The sequence below is a fragment of the Bison bison genome, unplaced genomic scaffold (genome assembly GCF_000754665.1).
Source record: "Bison bison bison isolate TAMUID 2011002044 unplaced genomic scaffold, Bison_UMD1.0 scf7180017864310, whole genome shotgun sequence".
Taxonomy (NCBI): domain Eukaryota; kingdom Metazoa; phylum Chordata; class Mammalia; order Artiodactyla; family Bovidae; genus Bison; species Bison bison.
Window position 1 is genome coordinate 2,219,931 of NW_011494882.1, and position 16,662 is coordinate 2,236,592.

Here is a 16,662-nt window from a genome sequence, read left to right on the forward strand (position 1 = left end):
GGATAAGATGGCTGGATGGCATCACCAACTCAATGATCATGAGTTTGAGTGAACTCCGGGAGTTGGTGATGGACAGGGAGGCCTGGTGTGCTGCGATTCATGGGGTCGCAAAGAGTCGGACATGACTGAGCAACTGAACAGAACTGAACTGAAGGATTTGGGGGTGTATTAAAAATAAACTTCCTGCTACTACATTGATAATGGGGAATAGATTAATAGCACCCACATGAATAATAGAGAATGCCCTTCATATTTCAGCAGACATAAAAGACACCTAAACTTACTTATTAACCACAGTCACCCATATGTGTTAATGATATTGAGTATTTTCATGAGATTACTGAAAATAGTGTGAAGGTCCATGTGTTCCCTATACTTTCTCCAGTGGCAGTTTTAGAATATCTATCTACTAGGAAGGTTTCAGAGCTTAGAAGGGAAGACAGGAGACTTGTCTAGAAGTTGTTTTGCACAGTAAACAGACTGATCTGGGGTGGGAAAGGCAAGAGAAATTGACGGAGATGACGGAGAGGCTAAAGTCCCTTCCCCAACCACCACTGACACCCACCATGACTTGTCCTACATCAGAAATTAGCAACAAGTACATTGGATACTACCCATCTGTACAGAGTTCAACATTCTTATTGTATATCACTTAATAACTAGCTAGGAAGCCAGAACTTCCCTGGTGGCTCAGAGGATAAAGCGTCTGCCTGCAATGCAGAAGACCCTGGTTCAATCCCTGGGTTGGGAAGATCCCCTGGAGAAGGAAATGCTAACCCACTCCAGTATTCTTGCCTGGAGAATCCCATGGACAGAGGAGCCTGGCGGGCTACAGTCCACGGGGTCGCAAAGAGTCGGACACGACTGAGTGACTTCACACACAGGAAGCCTTTAGTCAGGATATTATTTGTATTAGGGAAGGTCCAGTCAAGAATGAGAACTCTTCCTTTCAAACAGAAGGATGTTATAGTCAGTGGGTTATGTGGGTATTGGAAGATCTGGGAAACCAAATGAGATGCTGAGTTAAACACGGAGATGGTCAAGGCAGGAAGACATTACCATCCTAAGGGGAGCCCAGAACCAGGTGCTGGGTCGGTGGCTGGAGCCTGGTGAGGCACCATAGCGGGTGGGGCTCTTGCACATCTCTTGCTGTGGACGAGAGCTGGCCACTACCGGGATGAGCAGGATGCCGTCCAAAGCAGAGAGAGGAAGGGAACCAGACCCTGCCTTCCCTCATCCTCTCCTTCTTCCACCAGTACCTTCCACTGGTGGGACTCACCCAGATCCAGACAAGGGCTCCTCAGTGTTAGGGTGCCCTGAAAAACTGAGCGGGCAAGGGAGGCAGAGACCGATCGAAGAGCAGACAGGCAGTGGACCGGCCCAATGCTGGCATTGTTTCGACTATTAGTTGGGTTTGTTTCCACTGTTCCTCAGTTAGTAAACATTTAGGTTGTCCAAACTGATCCCTTTATTATTGGACACTTGGTTTATTTTCACTTTCTCCTGTTATAGTACCCATAGAGAAGGATAGAGGAACATAAGTTAAAAACTGTTAAAAAGCAAATTCTGAAGAACAGAATTTTTAGAAACTTAACAGGATTATAAGCTGCGCCCATTGGCAGTGGAATTGGAAGCAGTGATTACTGGTATTAGTTTCTGACCAACATAAAGTTATGTTTTGGCCAACTTGGTTTGGGCCATGCCATCTGTCACCGAAAGAGGCCAGTGGTAATGGTAACCACCTCACTGTTGCCTGAAATTCCCCAAGACACAGAGTTCTTAGAGTGTTAGGCCTCTCCCTTTAAGTAGAGCTCGCCTAGACCAACCAGTAACATTGGCAAAACAAAGACTCCTGCCTGCGTTTATTTCCTTAAAACCATAAAGCTGTAGTTCTCAGAGTGCGGTCCTTAGACAGCAGTGTTAGCACCACCTGGGAGCTTGTTGGAAATGCAGGCTATCGGGCCCCACATAGACCCAGGAGGACGCCTGATGGCCCTGGTGCCCTCTGCCTCTCAATGTCCCCCAGGATCCCACCCCTGTCACCTGCACACCTTGGTTCAGTAATGAATTGCACCCCTCCTGACCTAAGTAGGAGCCTACCCCCAGGAATTTACAGTCCAGACAATAGGGGAATAGCTTCTCAAACTTTTCCCTAGAACCTTTCTCCCCAGGGTACAGGAAGAAGGACCTGGTCTAGAGGGCTGACCACAAGTTACCAACAGAACTTGTAAATTTCTGCATACCTTTGTTTAATTCTAATAATTGAGGCACAATTTGCCTTTTCAAACACAATATTCTGAATTTCTTTTAAATACAAAGTAATGGGCTTCTTCCCCAGAAACCTTTGAACTGGGCCAGATTTATTTTATAGCTTATCTTTACCCCCTAGAATATGGTCATGTACCCTCATCCAGAAGATGGGGCCCAAGACCAGCTCACACCGTGGGCAGCACACAGGGCCTGGGGCGAGCACAAGGATGGCCCTAGGGAAGGAACTGTGAAATGGACAGGTCCAGCTGCAGCAGATCTAACCCAGGGCAGGAAGTGAACCCCTCCATACCCTATCCTGCCTCCCCTAGTCCTTCCCCAAAACTTTCATCCAGGCATCAGATCCCATTTGTGTGAAGAGAGGTGTCTGTAGAATTGCAGGAGTCTTTTGACCCATCCATGGTCTGGCCAGGCTACAGAGTAAATCCCGTGCCCAGCCAGAGCTGGAGGAAACTCTGCCATAAGGTGGTACCGTGGCTACCAGAACTTAACACAATAATTATCTGAATGTTTACCAAATTACCTACTCTGTAACTTCGCCACATGGCAGAGCACCTACACTGTTTAAGCCCTAATTCTCCTGTATTTAAGGCCTTTCGCATACTAAGTCCCTCCCTTGAAATTAAATACCCAATGTATACTGCCATCTGGCGGCTAATAGATGAAACCACATGTATGAAATACTGTTCAGTCCCTAAGTGGTGTTAGGCACTTTGCAACCCCATGGACCGCAACACTCCAGGCTTCCTTGTCCTTCACTATCTCCCAGAATCTGCTCAAACTCGTGTCCATTGAGTTGGTGATGCCATCCAACCATCTTATCCTCTGTTTTCCCCTTCTCTTCCTGCCCTCAGTCTTTCCCAGCATCAGGGTCTTTTTCCAATGCATTTGCTCTTCGCATCAGGTGGTGAAAGTATTGGAGCTTCAGCATCAGTCCATCCAGTTAGTAGTCAGAGTTGATTTCCTTTTTAATACCCTGTGTAGATTTGTCATAGCTTTTCTTCCAAGGAGCAAGTGTCTTTTACTTTCATGGCTGCAGTCACCGTTCTCAGTGATTTTGGAGTCCAAGAAGATAAAATCTGTAACTATTTCCAATTTTTCCCATCTATTTGCCATGAAGTGATGGAACTGGATGCCCTGATCTTACTTTTTGAATGTTGAGTTTTAAGCCAATTTTTTCGCTCTCCTCTTTCACCTTCATCAGAGGCTCTTTAGTTCCTCTTCACTCTCTGCAATTAGAGTGGTATCATCTGCATATGTGAGGTTGTTGATATTTCTCCCTGCAATCTTGAGTCCAGCTTGTGTTTCTTCCAGTCCAGCGTTTCTCATGATGTACTCTGCATAGAAGTTAAATAGGCAGGGTGACAATATACAGCCTTGATGGACTCCTTTTCCAATTTGGAGCCAGTTTGTTGTTCCATGTCTCGTTCTAATTGTTACTTCTTGTTCTGCATACAGGTTTCTCAGGAGACAGGTAAACCTAATTCCCATTTCTTTAAGAATTTTTCACAGTTATTGTGATCCACACAGTGAAAGGCTTTAGCATAGTCAATGAAGCAGAAGGAGATTTTTTTTTTAATTCCCTTGCTTTTTCTATGATCCAGAGGATGTTCACAATTTGATCTCTGGTTCTTCTGCTTTTTCTAAATCCAACTTATACATCTGGAAGTCCTCAATTCATGTACTGCTGAAGCCTAGCTTGAAGAATTTTGAGCATAATCTTTCTGGCATGTGAAATGAGTGCAATTATACAATAATTTGAACATTGTTTAACATTGCCCTTCTTTGGGATTAGAATGAAAACTGACCTTTTCTAATCTGTGGCCACTGCTGAGTTTTCCAAATTTGCTGACGTAATGAGTGACGTAATGAGCACTTTAACGCCATCATCTTTTAGGACTTGAAATAGCTCAGCTAGAATTCTGTCACCTCCACTAGCTTTGTTCACAGTAATGCTTCCTAAGACCCACTTGACTTCACATTCCAGGATGTCTAGCTCTAGGTGAGTAACCACACCGTCATGGTTATCCGGGTCATTAAGACCTTTTTTGTATAGTTTTTCTGTATATTTCTACCACCTCTTCTTAATATCTTCTGCTTCTGTTAAGTCCATACCATTTCTATCCTTTATTGTGCCCATCCTTGCATGAAATGACCCTGGGTATCTCTAATTTTCTTGAAGAGATCTCTAGCCTTTCCCATTCTGTTGTTTTCCTCTGTTTCTTTGCATTGTTCACTTTAGACTTTCTTAACTCTCCTTGATATTCTATCAGAACCCAAATCAAGAGGATCCACTTCCCTTTTGCAAAACATACTGGATCACAAGCTGCTGCTTATTGTGAAATTCTGTGGACTCAGAAACGAACAGAACCTAGTAAGAGATATTATGGTATTATATTAATATAATAAGAAAGATATAATATATAAATATTATATAGTTAATGTTAATAATGAAAACAGTAACTGTGCCTGTGTGCGCTAAGTCGCTTCAGTCATGTACAGCTCTGTGCGACCCCATGGACTGTAACAGCCCGCCAGGCTCCTCCGTCCATGGGGTTCTCCAGGCATGGGTTGCCATGCCCTCTTCCAGGGTATCTTCTTGTCCCAGGGATTGAACCCGAGTTTCTTATGTCTCCTGAATTGGCAGGTGGCTTCTATATGACTAGTGCCACCTGGGAACCACTCTCTAATTTATATATCCATTTACTTATCCATAAAATACTGGCTTCCAACTTCTGTACGCAGCTGGTAGGAATGTAATGTTGCAGCCACTATGGAAACCAGTATGGAAGATCTTCAGAAAACTAAAAATAGACTACCATATGACTCAGCAATTCCATTCCAAGGTATATATCCAAAAAAAACTACAACGCTAGTACAAAAAGATCCATGCACGCCAATGTTCATAGCAACACTGTTTATGGAAGCCATGATATGGAAGCAACCTAAGTGTCCATAAACAGAGGAATGGATAATGAAGGTGTGATATATGTAACATAATGGAATATGATTCAGCCATAAAAAAGAATGAAATTCTGCCATTTATGACAACATGGATGGACCTAGAGTATGACGTTTAGTGAAAGAAGTCAGACAGAGAAAGACGAATACTGAACGATTTTATTCATATGTAGAGTCTCAAAAATGAAACAAAAGAATACAGCGGAACAGAAACAGACTCACAGATACAGAAAACAAGCTAGTGGTGTTAACAGTGGGCAGAAGGAGGAGAGGAGGGGCCAGGCGGTGGCATGTGATTAAAACTATCGTGTACAAAATAGATAAGCAATAAGGACATATTGTACAGCACAGGGAAATGTAACCAGTATTTTGTGGTAACTTTAAATAATTTACAAAATATTGAATCACTGTGCTGTACACCTGAAACTAATATAATATTGTAAATCAACTATCCTTCAGTTAAAATAATAATAGGGATTTTTCTGGCAGTCCATTGATTAGGACGCTCTGCTTTTACTGCCTGGAGAAGGCAATGGCAACCCACTCCAGTACTCTTGCCTGGAAACTCCCATGGACGGAGGAGCATGGTGGGCTGGAGTCCATGGGGTTGCTGAGGGTCGGACTTCACTTTCACTTTTCACTTTCATGCATTGGAGAAGGAAATGGCCACCCACTCCAGTGTTCTTGCCTGGAGAATCCCAGGGACTCGGGAGCCTGGTGGGCTGCCATCTCTGGGGTCGCACAGAGACGAACACGACTGAAGCAACTTAGCAGCAACAGCAGCAGCAGCTTTTACTGCCATGGCCCATGTTCATTCCCTGGTCGGGAAACAAGATCCTTCAAGCCACATGGTGCAGCCAATAAGAAACAAACAAACAAATAAAATACTGGCTTCTTCCTTCAAGGGTTATTATGGAGTTGAAATGAATACATGAAATTTTTTAAAACAGTACTTGATGCATATTAAACAATAGGATGTTAATTATTTATAATCATTAATAAGCACTGGCAGGGTGCCAGACATAATAAATGCCATACATACTTTTATCTCACTAATTTTTGAAACAATCCTGATAAACAGGAATTGTTACCTTTCCTATTTTGCTGATTAGACAGGTAAAGTTTGCAGAGGCTAAGAAATTTGCATAGAGGTCACAAAGCTAATAAGTGGTGGAAGCAGTGTTGGAACCCAAACTCACCCTAAATTACTCATTTAACCATGGTGCTGAATTGCTGATACTATGGATTTTCTCAGAAGCTTACAAATTCCATCCTGCCTCACACATACCCCAGCCCTGCCACACACACACATGCGCACACTCTTACACACTTCCCCAGCCCATTCCAGTGAAGAGGTCCAGCACATACTTCTTTGTCCTCCTGACCTGAGTCCTTGCCCTTCCCAGGGAAGTTGCAGTTACACACACTGACTCTATCTCAAGGCTCCAGGGCATTGATCAGCTGTGTGTGTGTGTATGTGTGTGTGTGTGTATACACTCAGTCACTTTGTATTCTCTGGCAAAGAAGCCAAGAAGACCTCTTCAAAGAGCTGCAGACCTGAGGGAATGAGATGAGAACTTGGGGCCTGAAGGGAGGAAACAGGAAGAGAAGCTTTGTACATTCAGTTAGTTTAGGTGAGTGTGGACTTGGGACCCAAACACCCCCATCAGTATAGGGATGTGGTAGTTCACAAACCACTGAGCAGGGCTCTCCCCTGCAGAAGGGTCATATCGGTGCCTGCCTTGTCTGGGTGTTCAGTGCTAACAGTGTGTGACCCAAGTCAGAGAGGTCATGAGTTAAGGACACTTGCTTCACTGATTCACCTCCTCCATTGTTCAGTTTGGAAGAGACCTTTGATGTCAGGGACTCACTGGGGAGATAAAGAACCTGAGGGATCAAGAGATTACACTACTTTCCCACATCTGTACAGTTGATGATGAACCTACTGCTGGAAGGTGGATTTCTTATACCCAGCATGGACTTTGCCTGGTTGAGTTCACAAACACCAACCCCTCCTGACAATATTAGTTTGGGGCTCAAAACCCTTCCTGACAATTAGAACTGCCATGACAATTGTTTTTCCCAAAGTTCCACAAAACATAAATTCTATTGGTTATTAATATCTTTTATGGGGAAAGGAAAGTTCTGTGGTCAAATAATTTTGGGAAATACTGAATTAAACAGGGTGGAATCATTCTTTTTCATAATTGTGAATGTGTTCATCTTTAATCTCTGCTATTCCCATTCCCAAACCTGTTTGAGGGAACCCTTTGGCAGGAGTGGGGGACGAACATTTGAACACATCTCTGCACAGATACGGAGAAGGCGATGGCACCCCACTCCAACACTCTTGCCTGGAAAATCCCATGGACGGAGGAACCCTGTAGGCTGCAGTCCATGGGGTCGCTCAGAGTCGGACAGATCTGAGCTACTTCACTTTCACTTTTCACCTTCATGCATTGGAGAAGGAAATGGCAACCCACTCCAGTGTTCTTGCCTGGAGGATCCCAGGGACAGGGGAGCCTGGTGGGCTGCCATCTATGGGGTTGCACAGAGTCGGACACGACTGAAGTGACTTAGCAGCAGCAGCAGCTGCACAGATAAGGACATGGCAACCCACTCCAGTGTTCTTGCCTGGAAAATCCCAGGGATGGGGGAGCCTGGTGGGCTGCAGTCTATGGGATCACACAGAGTCGGACATGACTGAAGCGACTTAGCAGCAGCAGCAGCTGCACAGATATCCCATGAAGCCCAGTTCTAGGTGATGCTGACTCGTATATGGTAGCACATTGACTACTAGGAGTGCATCAAATGGACTGTTTGATGGTGCTGATAATAAAGTCTTATAGTCTTTCTCCAAAATTACTGAAGCTCAACCTCTTTAGGAGAAAAGGAAACACCAAAAAATGTTGTCCCAGAGAGTTTGCAAAGCCTGCTCAGAAAGGAGAATATGGTTCTGCTGAGGAAACAGATTGATTTAGTAGTCAAGAATTATCTTCTTGTCCTTTTTCCACCATAAATTAAATACTGTCTATGAAGCTGGGCAGGCAGTCTTTTAATTTCTTTTATAAGGCACCTCGTGATTTGTTCAATGCCTGGTAGTTATTTTTATCCACTCCTCTTGAGTCTAAGAGGTCAGTACCCAGAAGTGACTCACTAAATATTTTTCAGCTTCACCTGCTAGCCAGGTTAAGATGAAATCCTGGACTGTTTTCTAAACACTGGCAACTTGGTTTATCACAACAGAGTTGAAATTTAAGTGTTTGATTTTACTGTGTCTTTTCCAAGCACTTCAACTTCTATCAACTCAACTCACTTGCCAGCAGCTGCCATGAAAGCCCATTGACTAGAGCCCTCGAAGCAGGACACCCTTAACCCTTGGAGTTACATCACGGTCCCTCCTATCTCTCTTAGCTTGTGCCATGCACTTGACTTTTGATTTTGGACCACCCGGTAGAGTTGAGATTTGATTGTGGAAAGTGGTAGACCTTCTACTGGAATAATTTATAAAATCTCATACTCACCATTCATTCACTCACTTCTGTCACTCACCAGTCATCCCTTTATCTGAATAACAGATGTGACATGCTCCATACAGGTAGAGGCTGCCCTAGGTTAGGCAGGCAGCTGACAAACACCAAAGCCCTAGACAATCCCCTCTGAGGTGGGGCAGCCCAAAGACTGGAAACATCTTCTTTGCCTTCAGAGTTCTAGTGCCTGGGGCTGGCTATTGAGAAAAGGTCTTCGGTACATACACAGAATGACAGCCAAATGCAGAAAGTTTAGTGGGCTTTCGATGAGCTCCTTTCCAAGACCTTTCCCCATGTGCTTCTTTAGAGGGAATGGCTTAATCGCAATGGTTTTCTGTAGGTGTTGGGTCCTAGCCCAGGAACAAGCAGAACAGAAACTGACATCAGATTAGTGGGGTTTTTTTTTTCCTTTTAACTTTTGATATTGACATCATATCAGACAATGAAAAATTGCAAGGAAAGTACAAAGGACCCTCAGTTACTCAGAGTCCCCAAATGTTAACCTTTACTACATTTGCTTTATTCTTCTTTCTCTGTGCACACATACACACACATTTTTTTCCCTGAATTATTTTAATAAGTTACAGATACCACCATGTCCCTCTACTGCTAAATACATCACTGTGAAATACTTCCTAAGAAAAAGGGCACGCTCTCATATAGCTCCAGTACAATGATCCAAAGCAGGACGTTAACACTGATTTAATACTACTACCTAATCTACAGGCCTTATTCAGATTTCACCAGTTGTGGCAATAATGACCTGTTACCAAAAGATCATGCATTGCATTCATGTCATGTCTCTTTTGTCTTCTTTAATCTGTAATAGTCCTGCAGTCTGTCTTTGTTTTTTTTCCTAAAGTTATATTTTGGAAAGAGTACAGACCAATTGTTTTGCAAAATACCCCTTAAGCTGTGTTTGACTGGTGTTGCCTCCTGCTTCAATCCAGATAATACTCTTTGACAGAAAAATCACAGAAGTGAGGCCAAGTTCCCGGTGCGCCACCTCTGAGGCTATTGACTACTCTCACGTTATAACTCTTACTCACGGTATTACCCTTGGTTCTTTGATTTTGGTGCTGTGACCCAGGTTTCTCCACTGTAAGCATACTATTTTACCCCAAGCATGTATAGGGGAGCTATTGGGGTTGGCCAAACAAGTTCATTGGTATGACGTTATGAAAAACCTAAGCAAACTTTTGGCCAGTGCCAATACTTTGAGGTTAAATATCCCATTTTCTTCAGGTTTTTACCCACTGATCTAAACATCTGTTGATGATTCTTGCTTGAGTCAACTATTAAGGTGATGGTTGTCTAATGGTGATTTATATAATTCTGTTTGTTGGCAGGCTTTCTACTTGTAAGTCAGAGCTCTCCCTTTTTTAGATTTATATCCTGAGGATTCGCAGGTCCTTGTTTTAGTCAGTGTATTACACTCCTTTGTGTCTGTGCTTGCTGCGATGCTCCCATTGTTCCAGATGGGCCAGTAGGACGCCTACAAGCTGGTCCTGTGTCAGTTGACCTGTGCGTGTCATTCTTTAAGATCATCACTATTCAAAGGCAGCCCTTTCCAGCTGAGTTGAGCCTCTTTCTGTATTCCTTGACTTCCTGATGAATGCTCAGTTAATTTCTCTGCCTGGTTGCACAACTCCTGTGCCCCTTACCCTCCCACCCCTGGCCTCCTCATTTCTCCCTACCTCCGTCACCAACCCCCTTGTGGAACCGGATTTTCCAGCAAGAATACTTGACTAGTAACTGATGGGGTCTTAGCATGACCATCTTCAAACACAGGACTGTTTAATTTCAACCCTAAACACAGGACAAGAGTCAACCTCCAGCACAGGACTCCAGGAGGGGCAGGCGCCGAAGTGGGTGGACACACCGTCCTAATGGTGTTTGCTTTTCTCCTATGGAAACCAGATGATGGTTGCTTTGCCCTTTGCTTCTCTGTTGCTCTTTTATACTCCAAAGACAAAGCAAATTCTGCTTCTGCTCCATAATAAAGGGCACTGGACAACTGAGTTCTCACCTCTGACCCAGCTGTTGTCACAGTGACGGGGAAGGGAAAGAAGACAAACTGCCCATTTTGAACTTAGTCTTACTTCAAAAGAGTATATTTTGTTTCCCTGTTTCCATGGGAAATGGACATGGAATATTTCCTTTTTGCACCTGGAAATGGGAGACCTCACTAAAAGCAAGATATAGGTGTGGGAGTGACACATGAAAAGAGAAATAAATCAGATTTGATGTTAGGAATCATCATTTATGGAAGAATCATTGTAGACACAGGCAGGCAGGGGTTGGGTGTAAATGCATTAGTCCCCACCCTTTTCGTCAGCAGTCACTCGACCTTGGACCTTAGAGCCTGTCTCACTGAGAGAAGGAATGTCACTGCAAAAGGGAACACAGGATGGCAGGGTGTGAACGAGGGCAGGACCTCTAACCAGGAAGAGGCACCGGGCTGGGGAGAGGTGCAGGGCATGGCCCTCGGGTACAGGACTAGGTCTGTAGGAAACCCAAGAGTGCACCCTAAAGGGAGGCAGTGAAAGGTGGAGGGGCTGGGGAGGATCATCAAAACACCTTTTATAATTACATGGCTTTGAAGAAAAATATAGATCCTGTGGTTTTCCAGGGAGGTGGGCGAGGAGGGAAGGGTAATGTGAAAGGCACAGGTGACTTGTCAATTCTCTAAGAAACAGAGAAGTTGAATCTCAGCAGTCAGCTCAGTTCCCGGCATGGCTGTGAGTGTGGCCAAAGCCACAGGGGCAGAGGGTGGGGTCAGGTCGACCTTGGTCAGCCTGGGAGACACTGGGAAAGCAAGGTGTTGCTCGAGACCAGCCTCTTTTGTTCTTTCTTCTGTTCAGAAGGAAACCTTCCCAACCTACAACACTTGAACCCATGACCCTAAAGTTGACCTACCTGACATTTTTCAGTGATTCATACCTCGCAGTTGCTTCAATTACATTATTAAGACTGCGGTCTGCCCTCTCTCAAACACTTCAAAGCCTGTTTTTTGTTTTTTGTTTTTTTTTTTCTTTGACTTTTTCTTGCCTCCTGTCCTCTTGACTTTTTAAAAACAGATTCCAAGATAAACAAAGATACTGCCAGTGTGGAAAGGGGCCGGATTTTAGAGTAGGTTGTGGAGATGGAGGGAGGGGAGGGGGTGATGGCAGGGAGGAGGGGTACAGGGGGCTCTTGAACAGATTTATCAAGCTGACATATGAATTATTTACAGAAAATGGATGTAAGTGGGGAGCGGAGGCTGGAAACAAAACCCTGGGCTTGGAAAATGGAGTGATTCCATTGAGAGTGCTTTGCAAAAGGAAAAGGTTGTACACATACTGCTGGCTAAGCCCACTGTGATTTCTGTCTTGCGGAACTCTTGTTGCACTTGGGGTATGTGTCTTTCAGTTGGTGCCACAGTTGATAGAAATATACCATTTGGTCCTTATCTGGAAACAGGTATAACTTGGTACTGTTAATGCTCTTGTTTGTAGGCATATGTCATGGCAACTAGAGTACTTCTTCCTTAGGTGAAAAGCTTTTTTTTTTTTTTTCAAACATGCTGTATCCAGACAGAGCTGAGTAATAAGTATATGCTTATTATGAATGTTAACTCGTATAATCCCCAACAATGCTACATGGTAGATACATCATTATCCCCATTTATAGATGAAATAGCTGAGGCCCAGAGTTACAGGGCAGAGCTGGGGCCAGAACCAGATCATCCAGACAGTCTCCTCATCTCAAACCTGTAATCACATATGCAAAGACTTTTTTTTTGTTTTTTTGGTCATATGAGGTAGCAGTCACAAGTTTCAGAGATTAGGATGTGGATACTGGATATCTTTGGGGAGGGAGGTGGTATAAAACTACTTCCCTCTAGATTTATCAACCAGCTAATCTATACTTCTTAAATGGTACTGGTCATTTTCTCTGTGGTTAAAGGCTTATAAAGTAGAATCCTTGGAAATCCATTCATGATCGAAAGAAGGAAGGAGAGAGAACAGAAAAGGCAGTGACACAGCCAACAATGAACGATCCCTGAGACTTCCCTGAAGTCAGGTGGTTAAGACACCAGGCAGGCTTCCACTGCAGGGGGCACGGGTTTGATCCCTGGTCAAGGAACGAAGATCCTGTGTGCTGAGTGGCAAGATCAAAAAATAGAGGAAAGAAAAACCAAAACAGAAACAATAAGTGATCCCTCTCTCTCTCTAGCATGCGCTTCTTATGGAGACAAAGGGACTGGGGCTTTCAATTCTGTCATTGGCTTGTCTGCTTCAAGTTGGTAACTATTAGACATGGAGGATGACTTAAAGATTCTTCCATGCTAATTTCTAGGATTTTCAGAGAAAAGACCAGAACAACATGGTTGGTTTCTACATGAATAGAAGGTTTCATTCAAAGGGCAATCTTGAGGGGAAAAAATGTAACTTGGGAACCGGAAGGGGACAGAAGGCAGGCGGGAAATGAAAGCTGCACAGAGGTAAATCCATCCACCACCAGGAAGCCCCAAGGGGCATGTCTTTGACCTTGTGATGTTCAGCGTCCATGCCTTGTGATGGGAAAGGCAAAACAGGAGCAGTTTAGTCCACATGGACTTCCCTGGTGGCTCAGATGGTAAAGCGTCTGTCTATAATGCAGGAGACCTGGGTTCCATCCCTGGGTAGGGAAGATCCGCTGGAGAAGGAAATGGCAATCCACTCCAGTACTATTGCCTGGAAAATCCTATGGACAGAGGAGCCTGGTTAGGCTACACAGTCCATGGGGTCGCAAAGAGTCGGACATGACAGTGACTTCACTTTAGTCCACATAAAGCTTGTGATGATGACTCAACTGTAACTTCCACGGGTCTGTAACATGGAACATGGATCTGTAGCTGGGATCATCTGCCATATCCTGACATCCTCTAGTGCTGTGCTAAGTCGCTTCAGTGGTGTTCTACTCTTTACAACGCCATGGACCAAAGCCCACCAGGCTCCTCTGTCCATGGGATTCTCCAGGGCAAGAACACTGGGATGGGTTTCCATGCCCGCCTCCAGGGGATTTTCCTGACCCAGGGGATCACACCCACATCTCTTACATCTCCTGCATTAGTAGGCTGGTTCTTTACCACTAGTGCCACCAGGGGAGCCCAGGACATCCTCTAGTACTGAAACCCCTGGGCAAGGAAGCCTCTCTGCTCTCTTGTACCGCCTACTGCTGCACCAGGGCTTAACACCCTGGTTAAGTCCAAGTCCCATGGAGAAGGCAATGGAAGAAAACACACAGGTCCTTTTCAGTCCCACCTTTCTTTCTCTGGCATTGGTTAACCTGTTTTCCCTCATTTACAAAATGAAGATGACATATGTAACTCCCAGAGTCAGGGAAAGGTCTGGCATAGAGACTAGTTTGCGAATACTGAATCGGTGATTTTAGATATGTGAAGGTATTCCAGGTAACCAGTGTCCTCCCTACTCACATGTTATCCTTTTCCAAAAAAACTGTAACTCTACTGACTTTGAGTATCTAGGAAAGAAAAGGCAAACAATTCCTATTGAAATCTTATTCAGCTGCCTGGGTCCAGTCCAGACTGCAAGTGCCTGCAGCTAGCCATTTCCACTCTCTGCACAGATGAGGCACCTCAGCCAGAGAGAAGCAGAAGTCTCTGGCCAGGATGGGGCTGGAGAGCACAGCCCGTGTGGTGGAGGTGCCTACCTGCCTACAGGTGTCCTCAGTGATGTCCGACTCTGTGACCCTATGGGCTATAGCCTGCCAGGCTCCTTTGTCTATGGGATTCTCCAGGCAAGAATACTAGAGCGGGTTGCCATTTTGTCCAAAAGCAGATCTTCCCGACTGTCCCGACTTAGTCCCAGGGTTGGGACTGCTGTCTCCTGCGTTGACAGATGGATTCTTTACCCCTGAGCCACCTGGGAAGCCTCTGTGAAGGTTCAGCTTCCCTTATATCTTAAACAGCTCTCCGCCCTGAGAGTGTGACCTGGTTCCCCGGGCTCACAGTGCTTTGATTATTGCCTTTCCTTGGTGTGCTTTGACTACTTGGCTACCTTACGTTTGTCCATTCCTCCTGAAGAAAAAGGAAAGAGGGATAGCTTGATTCATCTTAAAATACAAAAGGAAAATCCCAAAGTGGTGAATGAAATAAACATTGAAGATTTTTGTCTCACTAAAGCAGCTTATTGTAGGTGTTGGCATTCTAAGACATTTTTTGCCTGTGAGGGTTAACATAATAAACACAGTAAATTGACAGGCTATGATATGTGTTCACTAATACCGAAGAAGAAGGAACTATAATAGTAATAAATTAGGATGGAATACAATTGTGTGCTATAAAATCTTATGACAGTATTTTTTCATTCTTTATTTATAGAAGATCTTTCAAATGGTAGTCTTAATTATTGCTAGTAGTTGATTATTTCTGTCAATTTATTTTCTTGTTACACCACTGTTTATATTTGATACTTTATATATTCAGTCATTTATATAGAATTAAATTGTGCAGCTCCTTCATTCTGACTGCAAAGAAACCAATGTCTTCCCACAATAAAACCAACAATTTTTATTTTAAAAAAAGTAAAATGTCATTCACACTTCTCTCTTTTTTCCCCAGATGATAACAAAAAGTAATCCAGATGGGGTGCAGGTGCTGTAAAATGATACAAAGGTAAAGTTGAAAATATGGGAAATTGTGATTATCACAAAGGCACTTTTAAATATCCTGCATGGATTCAATGCCATTTTCTAACTTGGGGCATGACTAGCATTGCCAGGAAGTTAAGAGTTTGGAACCACATTAATATTATTTAAAAGAACACAGGGGCTGGATTTTTAAAAAAATTTTTGTGCAGTTCTCCGAGCATGTTGGGAACACTGTCATTCTCTGAGGCTGAATTTGGTTTGGGTTGAATTTACATTTCTCCAGAGAGTTTCAGTGCAAAGAAAAGCTTGGATTTTAGAAGATGCCTGAAATGGTATCACTGAAAATAAATCACCCAGTCATGTATGTGCTTTTAATTTTGTCCAGATTCTATGTCATAAAAATTTGGGCAACATGAATATAATTCTATATAAAATAAAGGGGGAAAATTAGCTGATCATTTTGCTTCTATAACAAAACTATCTTTATTATGTTAGTTCTATCCCATATCTGTATCTATGTGTGTATACATAAATAGGTATAAATATATACATATACATACCTACATACATATATCATTTTTTCCACTATAGTTATAATTTAATGTTAGGTGCCATTCAAAAGTATTTATTGTGAATAACTTTGATGCTAGTCCAGACTTCACAATTGTTATGCCTGAGATGGCATCACTGAAAATAAATCACCGCAGTAATGTTAGTGACTACATAATATTCCATTGAGGGGTTGTGGCATCAGTTCTTAACCACTTATCTTCCTATTGTTGAACGTTTGTTTTATTTATTTCCTTTTTGTTTGTCTTTAGATTTCATGACCCACTTTGTTCTTCACCTTCTTCCTGCCCTTTTTCTAGCTCCTTCCTAAGATCTGTTTCCAGTCGGTAGACCACTTTTATACCTTTATACCACTGTATCTACTTAATTGTTGCTGTTTAGTCACCAAGTCCTGTCAGACTCTTTGCGACCCCATGGACTACAGGGTGCCCGGCTTCCCTGTCCTTCATCTCCCAGAGTTTGCTCAGATTCATGTCCAATATCTATTTAATTAGGTACACGTAAGAAAAGACTCTGATGCTGGGAGGGATTGGGGGCAGGAGAAGGGGACGACAGAGGATGAGATGGCTGGATGGCATCACTGACTCGATGGACGTGAGTCTGAGTGAACTCTGGGAGTTGGTGATGGACGGGGAGGCCTGGAGTGCTGCGATTCATGGGGTCGCAAAGAGTCGGACACGACTGAGCGACTTCACTT

General features: G+C 43.6%; 1 protein-coding gene, 1 non-coding gene and 1 pseudogene across 2 annotated transcripts in view; all 3 read left to right on the plus strand.

The window, feature by feature from the left end:
* The window catches only part of LOC104997572 (chromosome unknown open reading frame, human C4orf19), an 81,340-nt gene that overhangs the window by 62,610 nt on the left and 2,068 nt on the right, over nt 1-16,662 (plus strand). Inside the window, exon 3 of the mRNA XM_010852411.1 lies at nt 15,367-15,420. Within this exon, the coding sequence (XP_010850713.1) occupies nt 15,389-15,420 (32 nt within the window). The 5' untranslated portion in view covers nt 15,367-15,388. The remainder of the gene's footprint in view (nt 1-15,366; nt 15,421-16,662) is intronic.
* TRNAC-GCA lies at nt 680-751 on the plus strand. The gene has a single exon. It is a non-coding gene; the product is annotated as a tRNA-Cys (tRNA).
* Nucleotides 14,416-15,355, plus strand: LOC104997571 (annotated as a pseudogene).